The sequence below is a fragment of the Crinia signifera genome, chromosome 4 (assembly GCF_055691185.1).
Source record: "Crinia signifera chromosome 4, ASM5569118v1, whole genome shotgun sequence".
Taxonomy (NCBI): Eukaryota; Metazoa; Chordata; class Amphibia; order Anura; family Myobatrachidae; genus Crinia; species Crinia signifera.
The window spans coordinates 228146467-228161316 of NC_139220.1; the positions used below are offsets into that span (position 1 = coordinate 228146467).

The 14850-nt window shown below is 42.7% G+C and overlaps 1 protein-coding gene and 1 long non-coding RNA gene across 2 annotated transcripts; one reads left to right on the forward strand and one right to left on the reverse strand.

Moving 5' to 3' along the window:
• The first annotated feature begins 3779 nt into the window (after positions 1–3779).
• Positions 3780–6268, forward strand: LOC146075062 (uncharacterized). Its single transcript, XR_014473494.1, has 3 exons — positions 3780–5629; positions 5765–5902; positions 5983–6268. It is a non-coding gene; the product is annotated as an uncharacterized LOC146075062 (long non-coding RNA).
• Positions 6269–9255: 2987 nt separating this feature from the next.
• On the reverse strand, positions 9256–12365 carry LOC146075063 (uncharacterized). The gene is made up of 6 exons (XM_083183913.1): positions 12099–12365; positions 11751–11915; positions 11007–11670; positions 10370–10624; positions 10123–10245; positions 9256–10029 (listed from the first exon to the last, which is right to left on the reverse strand). The coding sequence occupies exons 1-6, from the start codon at positions 12252–12254 to the stop codon at positions 9347–9349; spliced, it is 2046 nt and encodes a 681-aa protein (XP_083040039.1). The 5' UTR covers positions 12255–12365; the 3' UTR covers positions 9256–9346.
• Between the last annotated feature and the right edge of the window lie 2485 nt (positions 12366–14850).

Consider the following 14850-nt stretch of genomic DNA (forward strand, 5'->3'; position numbering starts at 1 on the left):
ACGGGTGGGTGTGAGCAAGTGGGGAGCACATTAACATATGCTGTAAGTGTTGCTATATAGGCTTGCCCTGGTGCTCTCCCCCAAAGCCCCCAGCCCACCATGAGGCGTAGGCCTGGTAACAGTCCTGGTGTTCTCACACCTAGGGGTGGTGGGCCTGGTCCAGGCATTCTCATGGTAAAGGTGAAGAGAGGCAACATAATGATCCTGAGTTTTGTGTTTTATTGCAGTCCTTCTGTAGTAATGTTGGTTTGTTGTTTGCCTTCTGTTTTCCTTCGGTTTAACGCTGGTGTATTGCGGTTATTGTTTTTAAGATGACACTTTATAACTAGGCCCTTCAGATACTAGACACACTAGTGTCCTAAAGGACTTGCATCTAAACCTATACTGATTAAATAAGGTTACAAAGACATATGTCCATCCTGTATACTGCCCCACCCAGTAAACCTCCCCCTACAGCAAAAGGTGTTAATCAAATGTAAGGTCCGTAACACCATACCTGTACTTAACACAGTTCACAGTTCTTAACATAGCACTGATATGAATCCCCAATAACAGTTTATTACAGTGTGACCCATGTTATGGAATCACTACTATGCTGCGGTAGTCTGCAGTAGTATTATGAATAGGGATTACCTGTACATTAAACGGACAGAGGAGAAGTCAATTCACAATCAGTATCCAATGAAGCTATAACTAATAAAACGCTGGTGTAATGCTGCTATTGATTTTAAGCCGACAATTTATAACTAGACACATCATAAACTAGACACACTAGCATCCTAAAGGACTGGCGCAAGGTATTGTGATGTAAGGTATTATTTATAATAAGCATAGGTGATCCCAATCTGGGGCATACATTTTTTTTTCCATTAGGAAGGGAGGGGTCAAATTTAAAAACAATTTAGAGGTCACTGTTATGCTCTAAACTGAGAACTTGACGCAGAGATGTACTGTATTGCACAGTATATCTCACTTGTGAGGCCAGTAAATCCATGTTGGGGATGCAGATACTGACGTCATCATTCCCAAAAAACAGAACAGGCACTCCGCCATTTTCTGGAAACATGCACAGTGCCACCCTCGCCCTGCCATCAAACTATTGCAGTAAATCAATCTAGAAGGCACGGTTTGCGATTTCGGAAAAATCATTCTGCTCATGTACAGTCAGGGCCGCCAAGAGAAATTCTGGGCCCCGGTACAACAACTTCCTGGGGCCCCCACGGGTGGAGATCCCCGCACACTCTGCAGACCTTGTGTTACGCCACTGTTTCCAAGGTGGATACACGTACAAAAATTTACACTGTAATGTCTATTACACATGTCACACACCCATTACATATTATACCACATGCCATAATGCTCATTACACGTTATGCCACACACCGTAATGTTCATTGCATATTAAGACGTTAACATGCTCTACCAGGGGTTAACATGTTCTGCCAGGGGTTAACATTCTGTGCCAGGGATTAACCTGTCTGCCCTGATTTACATGCTCTGCCAGGGGTTAACATGCTCTGCCAGGGGTTACATGCTCTTTGCAAAGGATTTACACATACCCTCCAACATGGCCCATTTCATTAGGTACAAAATGCTCTGTTCCTGGACTTCCCTGCCAGTGGCAATTACAGATGTGAGCCTGCAGCACAGTCCAATATTCAAAAAGGGGGGGTCACATATACTGCCACCCCAAGCATCACTGTCCTGGACTCACTGGCAGTTGATGTGACTGCCCCTCTTTGAATTTTGGACTGTGCTGGAGTCCAACCTCTGTAATTACCACTGGCAGGGAAGTCCAGGAACAGAGCATTTTGTACCTAATGGAATGGGTCATGTTAGGGGTACTTGCCACCAAATAAAAAAATAACCTGTGTGTCCAGACCAGGGCCCCCCTGACAGGCCCGGGCCCGGGTAAATTGTACCTGCTCCCCCCTCTCTCGGCACCCCTGTGTACAGTGCCACAAAAATAAAATACGAAGATGTACTTAAACCATACAGTTTCTGTTCATCTCTGAATCAGGCCCATATTCTCCAAATGGCGCTAGTAGGTGTTATTTGTTTATAACTATTTGATATAAAAATTTGGCTAAACCACACTCACGTTACATAAATGATGGCTATAAGGTTTTGTAATACTTATGTTCCATTGCAGGTTGTTGGAAGAAAACCAGGGGCCACGTGCTTGTGCGTGTCCCCCAGCTAAAAGCAGCTTTTCAACCTAAATCACGCTCTCAAATTTTCCTTTATTGATTATGTAATCTGCTGCATTCTGTCCTTCCCTCTCTCCAGTCTATTCTGAGCACTACTACCCACCTCACTCCCTCTCTCATTGCTCTCAACTCTGCTGTCCCACTCTGCCAGTCACTGCACTGACTAACTGTGACATTCAGTATTAAATTCAAACTGCTATCACACAAAGCTCTCAGCCGTACTGCTGCTCACTGCAGGTTTAAATACAATTAATGACATGACATTTTTGTGGACTACTGTATGTAGACTAGAGTAGAGCATACATACAGATAAGTAGAGCATAGTTGCCTACCCTCCTGCATTCTGCAGGAGACTCCCTCTCTCCCTCATTAGTCTAGCAATCTCCCTCATTTCACCTAGCCCACATTACACTGTTAGAGGTAACTGGGTAATAGTATATGGAGGTCATATCTGTAGTGGTTTTGCACTCTATAATCCATTAGGTTGTCACCCCAGGAAGTTCTGACGGAATCTTGGCATTTACTGAATCTGTCCCCAAGAGTTTGAGGGAAGGTACAAAATCACCCACAATAGTACTGATGGGAGGCTTCTGTCAAAGTCATGTTGGAAAGTGATGCAACATTAGGAAATACAATTTTAGAATTCAAAATAAGCATTTCAACAGAGCCACTGCTGTATATTACAATCTCAGGCTTATTTGACCACCTACCTTCGTAAAAATGTGGGGTACTGTAAATTTACAAAGAATCACATTTGCCCAAGATTGCATTCTCAGGCATGTTCAGACTCTTTTTCAAACTTTAGATTTAAGGGCAAACACAGGAGTATAAACACATTTTGAACTGCAAAACACATCAAAATCTGCAAATAGAAATCAATACACCATTGAACCAACTCACAAGTACTTTCAATAAAAAAATAATGCAAACTTGGGACAAATATACTTTTCAAAAAGACCTTGTACAGCATGTTCTGCAGATGTGTGATCTGTGTAGTGCTTCGCTAAGTAAAAGTAATGAAAGTGACAAAAAATCCAATCAGTGATCCAGTCTTTTACAGGGCATATTCAGTGCCAGATCATTTGCCAGTCCCAGCCTGATCCCCCTTCACACAGAAAAGCTGGGTTAAAATATCTACCAGGTAATTTGCTGATTACCACAGGTATTTCGGTACGTATGTATTATCTGGGCTCCCATGTTAAACGCACCCCATTTTTTCATACCCCTACTATCCAACTACGCATGGAGTCGATTTTATATAGTGTGGCGAGCGTAGCGAGCCACCGTGCCCGAAGCGTGGCGAGCGCAGCGAGGGGACGTGGTCTCATAAGAAAAACGGGAGCCCAGATATTACATAAGTACCTGCATTTCTTCTGTATGAAAGGGTCAACCCGGTTGAAAATTCCGGGTCCTGAAGGTTGGTGAATTCCAGGGTTGGAGACCTGGGATTTACGACCCAGGTTGACCCTTTCACACAGAAAAAGGACCCCTGTTGAATGGAAAATTAACAAGTAGATATTTTTAAGCTGGTAATTTGCATTTCTGTGTGAAAGGATTATAAGGGCCGTATTCAATCCCTTGCGAAATCCATTTTTTCTCTAAAAAATTTCGTTTTTTCGCGACGAAAAGACTTCGTGTATTCAATGTTGTGATTTTTCACGCATGCGAAAGTTTTAAGTTTCGCTTGCGTTTCGCTTATTTCGCTTGGTCAAACCCTTACATTTCGTGGTTTTTTTTATAGATTTTTTCGCTTTTTCGCACAAATGTATTCAATCGTGAGATGACGAAATTGTTATCTGCACATGTTTGATCCGTTTCTCCATTTTCATTTCGACGCCCAATGGGTCACGAATACAAATTTTTATTGAGTGATGCCTCCTTTTAACCTCCGGAACCTAAACATTCTTGTTGGAGAAATGTTTGCCTCTTTAGTTGCTGTTTTCCTAAGAAGGGGCATATATAAATTGTTATTAATACACTTGATTTCCCATCATGCATTGGTAAAGCACATGTTATTTTTTCCCAAGATGCTGTTCACCCCTCACAGTGCCTCACTCCTACGTTTGGGACTTCAGGGAGTAGCAGCTTATTGCAGTCAGCTGTATTTGGAAGCGTTTTTTTAGGGCAATTTGCGTTTTTGGAGAAGAAATAATTATTTTTCAATCACTGCCTACAATAATGGAGTATTTTGCTGACTTGATTGTGATGTTCATGGTCCTATCGACATACATGCTGCGATGCAAACGTCGTCGCCTGGCACGTGGATATCAGCATCATGGTCAGGGGCGTGGATATCAGCATCGTGGTCAGCATCTGTCTACATTTGGTGAGTCAGTGCGTGTTTCAATTCCACGTCCACGCCAGTATCGTACTAGGCGTGTACTGGACGGTCTCTCTGAGGCGGAAGTGATAGGTACCTTTCGCTTATCGTCTCAGGATATCTATTCGCTGTATGATCTGTTGGAAGCTGACCTGGAACCTCGGGTACGGTCAAATCATGCAGTCAGTGGTTTCCAGAAACTACTGGCTGCATTGCAATTTTTTGCGTCAGGCACCTTCCAGCCTACTTTGTCCCAGACATGCGGTTTTTCTCAGCCAACAATGTCACGCTGTTTGTCCCAGGTCATAAAAGCTTTCCGTAAATTAACGACCCAGGTTATAAAATTCCCAGACACTGACAGCGAATGGAATGAGATCAAATTTGGTTTCTTTCAAAAATGGAAATTCCCCAATGTGTTGGGCGCGATAGACTGCACCCATGTGCGACTCACACCTCCGAGGGAATCGGAAGAATGTTATCGGAATCGAAAACACTTCCATTCCCTCAATGTACAGATGGTGTGTGATTCCACAATGAGATTATTGGACATTTGTGTGGGTTTCCCTGGGTCGACCCACGACTCCTTCGTTTTAAGCCAGTCATCTCTATTCCTGGACTTTGAGGAAGGTCGAATGCCAGATGGCTGGCTGTTGGGTATGTAAGTTTTCATTATTTTTTTTAAGTTGCTACTGTAATTAAAAAAGTCTAATACCTTTTCAATTATCCCTTTTAGGTGATGCGGGTTATCCGAATAAACCTTGGCTGTTGACCCCATTACCTGATCCTGTAGGTGATGCCGAAAGAAGATACCAGGAGGTTCACATTGCATCGAGGGGTGTAATTGAAAGGACCTTCGGTGTACTTAAGAGCCGGTTCAGGTGTTTAGATATCTCCGGCGGGACCCTCTTATATTCACCGGGAAAAGTTTGCGGCATTATTAATGCCTGTTGCATTCTGCATAACATCTGTGTCGCAAGACGTTTGCCGGTGAATATTCATGCTGGTGTTAGCCAGGATGGGGATCTTTCTTCGGTATTATCTGTGGGTATGGACGAAGGAGCAGAGACCAGAAGGCATCTTATTGACACCTTCTTCTCATGTGAGTATATACAAAACATCTGTACACAAACACACACACATATATATCTATATATCTATATATATATATATATATATATATATATATAAATATATCATTTATCTACATAAATGTTATTTACCTTTTATTTTACAGAGTTTGTTCTTGATGGAGTTCATTACAGTTCATTGAGTTTGTTTGCCCAGTTGCTGTTATTACTGTTTCGTGTTTGGAAGTTTTATTTAAAAGTCCTCTAAAGTGATAATAAATTTCAAAAGATTGTTCATTATGCAGGTGAGATGTGATCTATTTACATTTTTGTTGATTGAAAATTCATATGTCCTGTTTTACATTTTCACATACTTTCCATACAGGTTGTTGGTGGTTATCCCTTTCTATTGTCTGCTTTTAAGGATGTTTCTGTGGAAGCCTGGTTACCTTGGATGAGTGATCTCATCTCCGTCTAATCTGGTGAGTTAGCCATATTCCAAAACTGTGTAGGGGAATCCGGTGTCAAGACTCCTACCCATCCAAACAGTCAATAACCTGTGCCCCCCGTCTGTTTTCCCTTGCAGGATGTGCTGTGTGGCTGCCGGACCTGCTCAGTTATGACCCTTCTGCCTGCTCACCTTTACGGATGGATCTGTTGACGGTGGGATTATCTGCTCCTCTGCTGATGAAATTGGTGAGTATGCTAATCTGAACCACTGCCCCCCTGTAAAGTGTGTGCGCTCAGTGCGCATGGGAATCCGGTGTCAAGACTCCTACCCATCCAAACAGTCAATAACCTGTGCCCCCCGTCTGTTTTCCCTTGCAGGATGTGCTGTGTGGCTGCCGGACCTGCTCAGTTATGACCCTTCTGCCTGCTCACCTTTACGGATGGATCTGTTGACGGTGGGATTATCTGCTCCTCTGCTGATGAAATTGGTGAGTATGCTAATCTGAACCACTGCCCCCCTGTAAAGTGTGTGCGCTCAGTGCGCATGGGAATCCGGTGTCAAGACTCCTACCCATCCAAACAGTCAATAACCTGTGCCCCCCGTCTGTTTACCCTTGCAGGATGTGCTGTGTGGCTGCCGGACCTGCTCAGTTATGACCCTTCTGCCTGCTCACCTTTACGGATGGATCTGTTGACGGTGGGATTATCTGCTCCTCTGCTGATGAAATTGGTGAGTATGCTAATCTGAACCACTGCCCCCCTGTAAAGTGTGTGCGCTCAGTGCGCATGGGAATCCGGTGTCAAGACTCCTACCCATCCAAACAGTCAATAACCTGTGCCCCCCGTCTGTTTTCCCTTGCAGGATGTGCTGTGTGGCTGCCGGACCTGCTCAGTTATGACCCTTCTGCCTGCTCACCTTTACGGATGGATCTGTTGACGGTGGGATTATCTGCTCCTCTGCTGATGAAATTGGTGAGTATGCTAATCTGAACCACTGCCCCCCTGTAAAGTGTGTGCGCTCAGTGCGCATGGGAATCCGGTGTCAAGACTCCTACCCATCCAAACAGTCAATAACCTGTGCCCCCCGTCTGTTTTCCCTTGCAGGATGTGCTGTGTGGCTGCCGGACCTGCTCAGTTATGACCCTTCTGCCTGCTCACCTTTACGGATGGATCTGTTGACGGTGGGATTATCTGCTCCTCTGCTGATGAAATTGGTGAGTATGCTAATCTGAACCACTGCCCCCCTGTAAAGTGTGTGCGCTTCCGTTCTTAAAAAATGTCAGGAAACAGAGGTTAATATTCTTCCTTACCATATAACTTGATTTACGGATGACATTTTGGCAAAACGTGATTCATTTATCTATATTTTATTCTTGAAATTAAACTTTGTCCAAAGGGGTGGCCTGGAAAATCTTCTGAAAATGTAGGCTGCTGTTATTTAAATTAGATTTGTAACCTCTAGTTCCAGGCAAGGTAATCTGGAAATGTCCACAAACCCACACTCCCATAGATATTACCTTTCTCTGTTGTTAGCACATGCCCAATTAAAGTATGGGTCTCTGATATGTAGCTATGTAGGTAGTACAATATTTACAAATACACATCTGCAGACATCTGATCTTGTGGCAACCTTTGCATTTTATTATGCACTGGTTAAAGCATTGCGCATGCTGGGGGCATAATCAAGGATAACCTAGTTACACTGCACACTAATTTTCCTGTGCGACCTAAACATCTGTATTATTATTTATCCATCTTATCTGCTCCAAGTATATTCTGTCATTCACCAACACTCATTGCAAATGTAGCAATCGTTCTTTTCGCACATCTGAACAAAACCAAACCATATTTCCTGATTTTTTTTTTATTAAAACAAAAAAACTTGTACGCTGGTGGCTGTAAAGATATTTCCAATAGTGCAAGTTGGTCATCCTGAGTAACTGATGATGCTGAACAAGCTTTTTTTTATTCTGTCACTCTAAAATGAGGTATCACCTATAAGCGATATCACATGCACATTACTATTGTAGCCAGACATTAAACTTTTCAAGCGTACTCATATTTCTGCTTGTTGACAGAAAATTTAACATTATTACGATTATTTTTTATAAATGCTGTTATTTCGTAAAAAATTCTAACATTTGCGAACTTCTTCTGTCTTTAAAGGGTGTTGTCTTCAGAATATTGAAATGAACCTCAACATTGTACTGCAGTTCAAAGCGGACCATCGAACCCAAATTTTGAAAAAGTCAAAGAGATTTTAAAACAAATTTTGTTCCAGAAAAAAATAAAATTAAAACTGGTTAAACTTTGAAAGAAATTCTTGTTTTCTTCACAATTCCTCAAATGGACATCTGAAATGATATTGATAAAGCGTTAAACAAATTGCTGTTGTGTGGGTAAAAAGTGAGTACAAGCAGATACAGCTGAAAAGGCCATTAACACATCCCAACATGGCAGTACCCTGTACTTCTTCTCACCTACATTCCATTATGGGATGTGGGTGAGAACTCGCACGAAGGGCACTGCCGTGATGGAATGGGAAGTGTGGGTACAAGCAGATACAGCTGAAAAGGCCATTAACACATCCCAACATGGCAGTACCCTGTACTTCTTCTCACCTACATTCCATTATGGGATGTGGGTGAGAACTCGCACGAAGGGCACTGCCGTGATGGAATGGGAAGTGTGGGTACAAGCAGATACAGCTGAAAAGGCCATTAACACATCCCAACATGGCAGTACCCTGTACTTCTTCTCACCTACATTCCATTATGGGATGTGGGTGAGAACTCGCACGAAGGGCACTGCCGTGATGGAATGGGAAGTGTGGGTACAAGCAGATACAGCTGAAAAGGCCATTAACACATCCCAACATGGCAGTACCCTGTACTTCTTCTCACCTACATTCCATTATGGGATGTGGGTGAGAACTCGCACGAAGGGCACTGCCGTGATGGAATGGGAAGTGTGGGTACAAGCAGATACAGCTGAAAAGGCCATTAACACATCCCAACATGGCAGTACCCTGTACTTCTTCTCACCTACATTCCATTATGGGATGTGGGTGAGAACTCGCACGAAGGGCACTGCCGTGATGGAATGGGAAGTGTGGGTACAAGCAGATACAGCTGAAAAGGCCATTAACACATCCCAACATGGCAGTACCCTGTACTTCTTCTCACCTACATTCCATTATGGGATGTGGGTGAGAACTCGCACGAAGGGCACTGCCGTGATGGAATGGGAAGTGCTCAAAAGGATATTTTTATAAAAATTAGATGGACAAAAATGTTACCCTATTCTGGTGGTGTAATACACTCCTCTTCATTTTCAGCGATCTTTGAAGCCAGCTTCTCAGTCGTGGAAGGTGATTGTATTGGTTGCCCAGATACTGTTGCTGTTGGAGGATAACGGCCCGGTGGCAACATTCCTGGAAACCCCGTATACATTTGTGAATATGAATAGGTTGCTGAACCTGCTGTAAGGGCAGTGGTCTTTCGTTCTAACTGTTGATGACTTGTTTGAGCATGGTGTGAATCCGATCTACGTTGAGCTTTATTGGCCATGTTCTCAACAATCAATTTTAAAGATGTGGCAATCAATTCCGAACTTGATGCTGTCTGACGTTGGCATTCTGCCATCACATTCAAATATGTTGCAGAATGTTGATTTGCCTCTGAAATTAGCATTAGACTACTTGCTTGACATGATGTGTTTTCTACTAATTTGTTAAGCGCAGTCGCCATGATTATCATAATATCCTGAGATGCTTTGTTGTCTTTTTGACGGTTAACTTCATTCTCTTGCACTGTGGTAATTAATTCTGTTAATGAAGTTTCCAGGCTACCCATACTTTGCTGTAAAAGAGTGTGGAATGATTTGTGTCGATCCTGCATTTGATCAGAGAGAGCAAGGATGTGCTGATATTCTGCATCTGGAATCTCTTTGCTAGTTGTTACTTGCACCCTTGGCTGTCTTGCTGTGAATAAAGTTAAACAAATTACAGTTATATGGTTTAATAAGTAATTTAAGAGTTTTTTAGATGAATGTTATTTATCAAAACACTAATTACCAATTGGTGTAGAAGCTGCTTGATGCTCATCATTCTCTTCATTGGAATTATTTCCGATCAAATCTGGACTAAAACATGGATCAATACAGGAGGACATTCCTGCAATGTTCATTGGATTGTCATCTATAAATAAAATTATAAATTGAGTTGTTTCAATATATATATATATATATATATATATATATATATATATATATATATATATGTACACCATGGACATTCAACTGTGGAAAAATAAATATTGTACCTTCAGTCGGTGTTGGTGCATTTTCTACTGAATCAACACTGTTTCCTCGTGATTTAGTTTGATGCAAATCTCTTGATGATGTTTGTTTTTCAGGTAAACTTGCTTCAAAACCCTGGAAAGTAGTCTCCGCTGAACTTAAAAAACAACTTGGTATGCTTAGCATTTCTTGGGTTCTACTGGGTGTAAAGGCGTTCTTTTGAAGTGCTGTTACAGCTGTTTCATTACAAATGCTTTGACCAATAACTGGACGATCATCTGCAAATATAATTTAAAAAATCCTTATCATTTAATTGAAATACTTATGAAATTATTATGTAACAATATCAGGTCAATAAGCACTGATTTTTTTTGCTAGTAGTTCAAAACACCACCCATTAACAAAGTATAGTGTGTCGACAGCGTTGCATAGCCGAGCACTTTGTAACGCCATCATAAATGCTGTTCATCTGCGAAAATAACCTGCAGACGAATAGCTTTCCAGGTGACATTGACGCAGTATATCGTGTGGCAGCACACAATGGGCAGCCATACATACTTGAGAATTTGGCTTAAACCTCAGTTTCGATCAAGTTTCATCTCAGACCAGAGTGTTTGGGTCATACCTGAAACTTGAAGTGTAAAATAAAATTGTATTTACCTATTTGCCTTCTTTTATTGTTTCTGTCTTTCATTACAGATCCTCTTTTCCTTCTGGAAGGCTCCTCTTCGTGCACAAAATCTCCCTGACGTCTGGAGTCAATTCTGCCTGCTACGCCTGTAACCATGATTGGGTTTAATCTTTTTTTTATAACTTCCTCCCATGAAAGCCAATTCACTTTCAGTTCCGGCCCTCCACCGGTCCCCATTTCGTGCCTTCGTTGAATTCCTAATTTTTTTTTAGTTTGACGACGGCAGTCGTTATATCTCTTCATGCAATGCTTTGCATCCCTGCGTATTCCAGAAATCGATGTTACTTTCTCAGCAATTGTGTTCCATATTTTTCTTTTTTGTCTAGGAGCAGTAGTTTGTGCCCTTGGCCCGAATAGCATGTCGTAGTAACGATCAACTAAATCAACTAAGGCAAAGCTTTCTGACTCATTGAAACGGATTCCTCTCTGCATCTTCTTGCAGTTTTCTTCTGCAGATCCATCTCCGGGAGAATTATGTGATCCACCTGCATCTGAATTTCCATCATTATCACGATTGCCTGTATGCCTTGGAGCTTGTGGTTCTGTACAACGTATTTCATGTTGGTGACCATCTTCTTGACGCCTGTGTCGAACAGTTGTATCATGCCTACGAGAATGGGTTTCTTCATTTTGCTAATAAAAAAGATACAAAGCCAAAATATTAGCATCATTCTTTTGAAATAAAAACAAGAAGTATACAGTATTTAACTTACTTTGGTTTGAGAATTTGCAGAAGTATTTTCCTTTCGGCGAGATGATGATATTTTTGATCGCCACAATCTAAATTCTTCACTGTCCTCCCAAGCATTATCAAATCTTCCTAGCGATTCCTCAGATGTCGAATTTTCATAAAGATTAGGGCTTCTCATTCTTGAAGTCTGCGTAAATAATGTACACATGCAGCCATTGAAACAATAAATATAAAATCAATGTAAAATAACAGGTAAAGTCGGACAACAATTGTGACATGCCTATAAGAAAATGAAAATTAATTAAATACATTTAATGGACAGTGCATGTGAATGCAATAGTGGGGTGGTACAAATTGAGGAGAACATTACCTTTCTTTTGGACTTCCTTAATTTGTTGCATTCTTTTGTGCTTGGACCGGGCACATTGTTTTCCTCTGTGTCTTGCCCTGACTCATTGGATAACCTCCGGGAATCATCCGAATGTGCTTCCTGCTCATTGAAATGTCTTTGAGAGTTCCTCAACATTTCTATGAATGAAAGTGAAATATGTTCAATCTCAACTTATCACACTAATGTTTGTTGGAAAAAAAACAGGGACAATGCCAATATTGACCCCACATGGTACCCCAAAGACATCATTCAGCAGCCCTGCAGCCCCCAAACAAACCTTACAAGCAGAGTACAGTAGGTTAAGAGCCACACCCTGATGTGTGGTGGCAAAAAAACAGGGACAATGCCAATATTGACCCCACATGGTACCCCTAAGACATCATTCAGCAGCCCTGCAGCCCCCAAACAAACCTTACAAGCAGAGTACAGTAGGTTAAGAGCCACACCCTGATGTGTGGTGGCAAAAAAACAGGGACAATGCCAATATTGACCCCACATGGTACCCCTAAGACATCATTCAGCAGCCCTGCAGCCCCCAAACAAACCTTACAAGCAGAGTACAGTAGGTTAAGAGCCACACCCTGATGTGTGGTGGCAAAAAAACAGGGACAATGCCAATATTGACCCCACATGGTACCCCAAAGACATCATTCAGCAGCCCTGCAGCCCCCAAACAAACCTTACTACAAGTGTACAGTAGGTTAAGAGCCACACCCTGATGTGTGGTGGCAAAAAAACAGGGACAATGCCAATATTGACCCCACATGGTACCCCAAAGACATCATTCAGCAGCCCTGCAGCCCCCAAACAAACCTTACTACAAGTGTACAGTAGGTTAAGAGCCACACCCTGATGTGTGGTGGCAAAAAAACAGGGACAATGCCAATATTGACCCCACATGGTACCCCAAAGACATCATTCAGCAGCCCTGCAGCCCCCAAACAAACCTTACTAGCAGTGTAGCCACACCCTGATCTTTGGCGCAAAAAAAAGGACACCCCAAACCTGCACAATAAAACAGCAAACCGCAATTTCACAAAAAACATACATTCTAAAATTGCATTTTAGAATTGTCAAATCTATCAAACCGGCCACCCCAAAACTGGAATTCATCCCTGCACACTTGTCATCATAAAAAACATATGCAAACAAAATAAAACAATTACATTACACTCAGTTTTAAAAAAAAGGTTAACCTCAAGACCGCGAGTGATTCCAGTGCTCTGCCTTCGTTTGGATATGCTTTTCCAGCACACAGTCCACGATACAAATCAGCGCTCCGCAGTGTTCCAAAATGGAGGGTAAACTACGCAGTACACTACGCAGTACTCTTCCTTATATAGTAAACGGGCGAGGCTGGGTAGCGAAAACGAAACGCCCAGTTTTCACTTCATTGGTTAGTTTACGCATTTAGGCGTTCCACGAAAACGAAACTTTGAATACACGAAAAATCGAAATTAGTAATCGCGTCAGTGTACCGAAAGAAGAGAAAGGTGCGAAAAATCGTAAACATAACCATTTTCGCACAACATTGAATACGGCCCTAAGTCTTCATTGTCATCACATACATGGCCAGATGCACGAAGCTTCAAAAAGTGATTACGTGGACGGTGGTAACTGCTATCTAATCAGTTACCAATGGACATTTTTCAAACACAGCATGTAGAATGACAGTTAGAGGCTGATTGACTGGTAGTTTATCACTGTCCACTTTATCACTTTTTGAAGCTTGGTGCAACTGGCCCATAGTACATAATCTTCCAAGAGCCTCAAGTTTCCATATACCGTAAAAATGATATGCCTCCAAAGGCTTATATATACTAGTATACATTAAACGGTGGCGGTTTTTACCTATGACTGCAGCGCTGCAGCCCCCCCCCCCCCCATACGTTAAATCCACTGTTCTCGGCATAAGTGAAGCCATATGCAGTCTGTAAGACTGCTCTTGCTACATTGTGACTGGCAGTGACTTTTTTTTGGAAGTCCGACCTGCCAGTCACCCAAGGCAGTCCCATTGGTAGGTGTTCCCTCCCTCTGGGATGCCTCTTTATGGGCTGCTGAGTGGCAACCCATAAAAACCGGGTTCTGCCAGACCCTGAATATGCCTGTGTGGGCTGCTGCAAAAGCAGCCCATAGAGGCTGGGATCCAGCGCATGTGCAGTAATGAAGAGGCTACGGCACATGTGTTGGCCCTGCAGCGGGGACCAAGACCGACAGTGGGGACTGGGAGTGGCAGCAGTGGGGACCGCGAGCTTGGTGACAGCAGAGGGGGGTCCCACATCACGGCAACCCCTCTCCTCCGCATAGGTAGGAGCAGCTGCTGACATTGACCCACATATTTTGGCAGTGATGGCCTCAGAACTTGCTCATCTAGTTCCCAGCTAACTCCCAGTAACCACCTCTGCTTTAATCAACTTTTCTTTGTGTCCAATTACATGGTTTCAAATTTGTCTCTAAAATGTATTACTCTGGTTCGCCTTATACCCAGCGGAGTAACAGGGTGACAGAATCGCCCCTTAGCACATGATGTAATAATATAGCACAAAAGGGGAGGAGCTTCCAGGAGCAGGAAGTGCAAGCACTGCCCAGACAGTGGGCAGTATTCAATGACAAATTTTCTCCGTGCATGGCGAGAGATTTTTTCTCTCGCCATGCACTCGCCGTGTTCCGGAGCCTCCTGCTCCCACTATTCAACGTATGTAAGACTCGCCGCCACTCGCGGCGAGTCTTA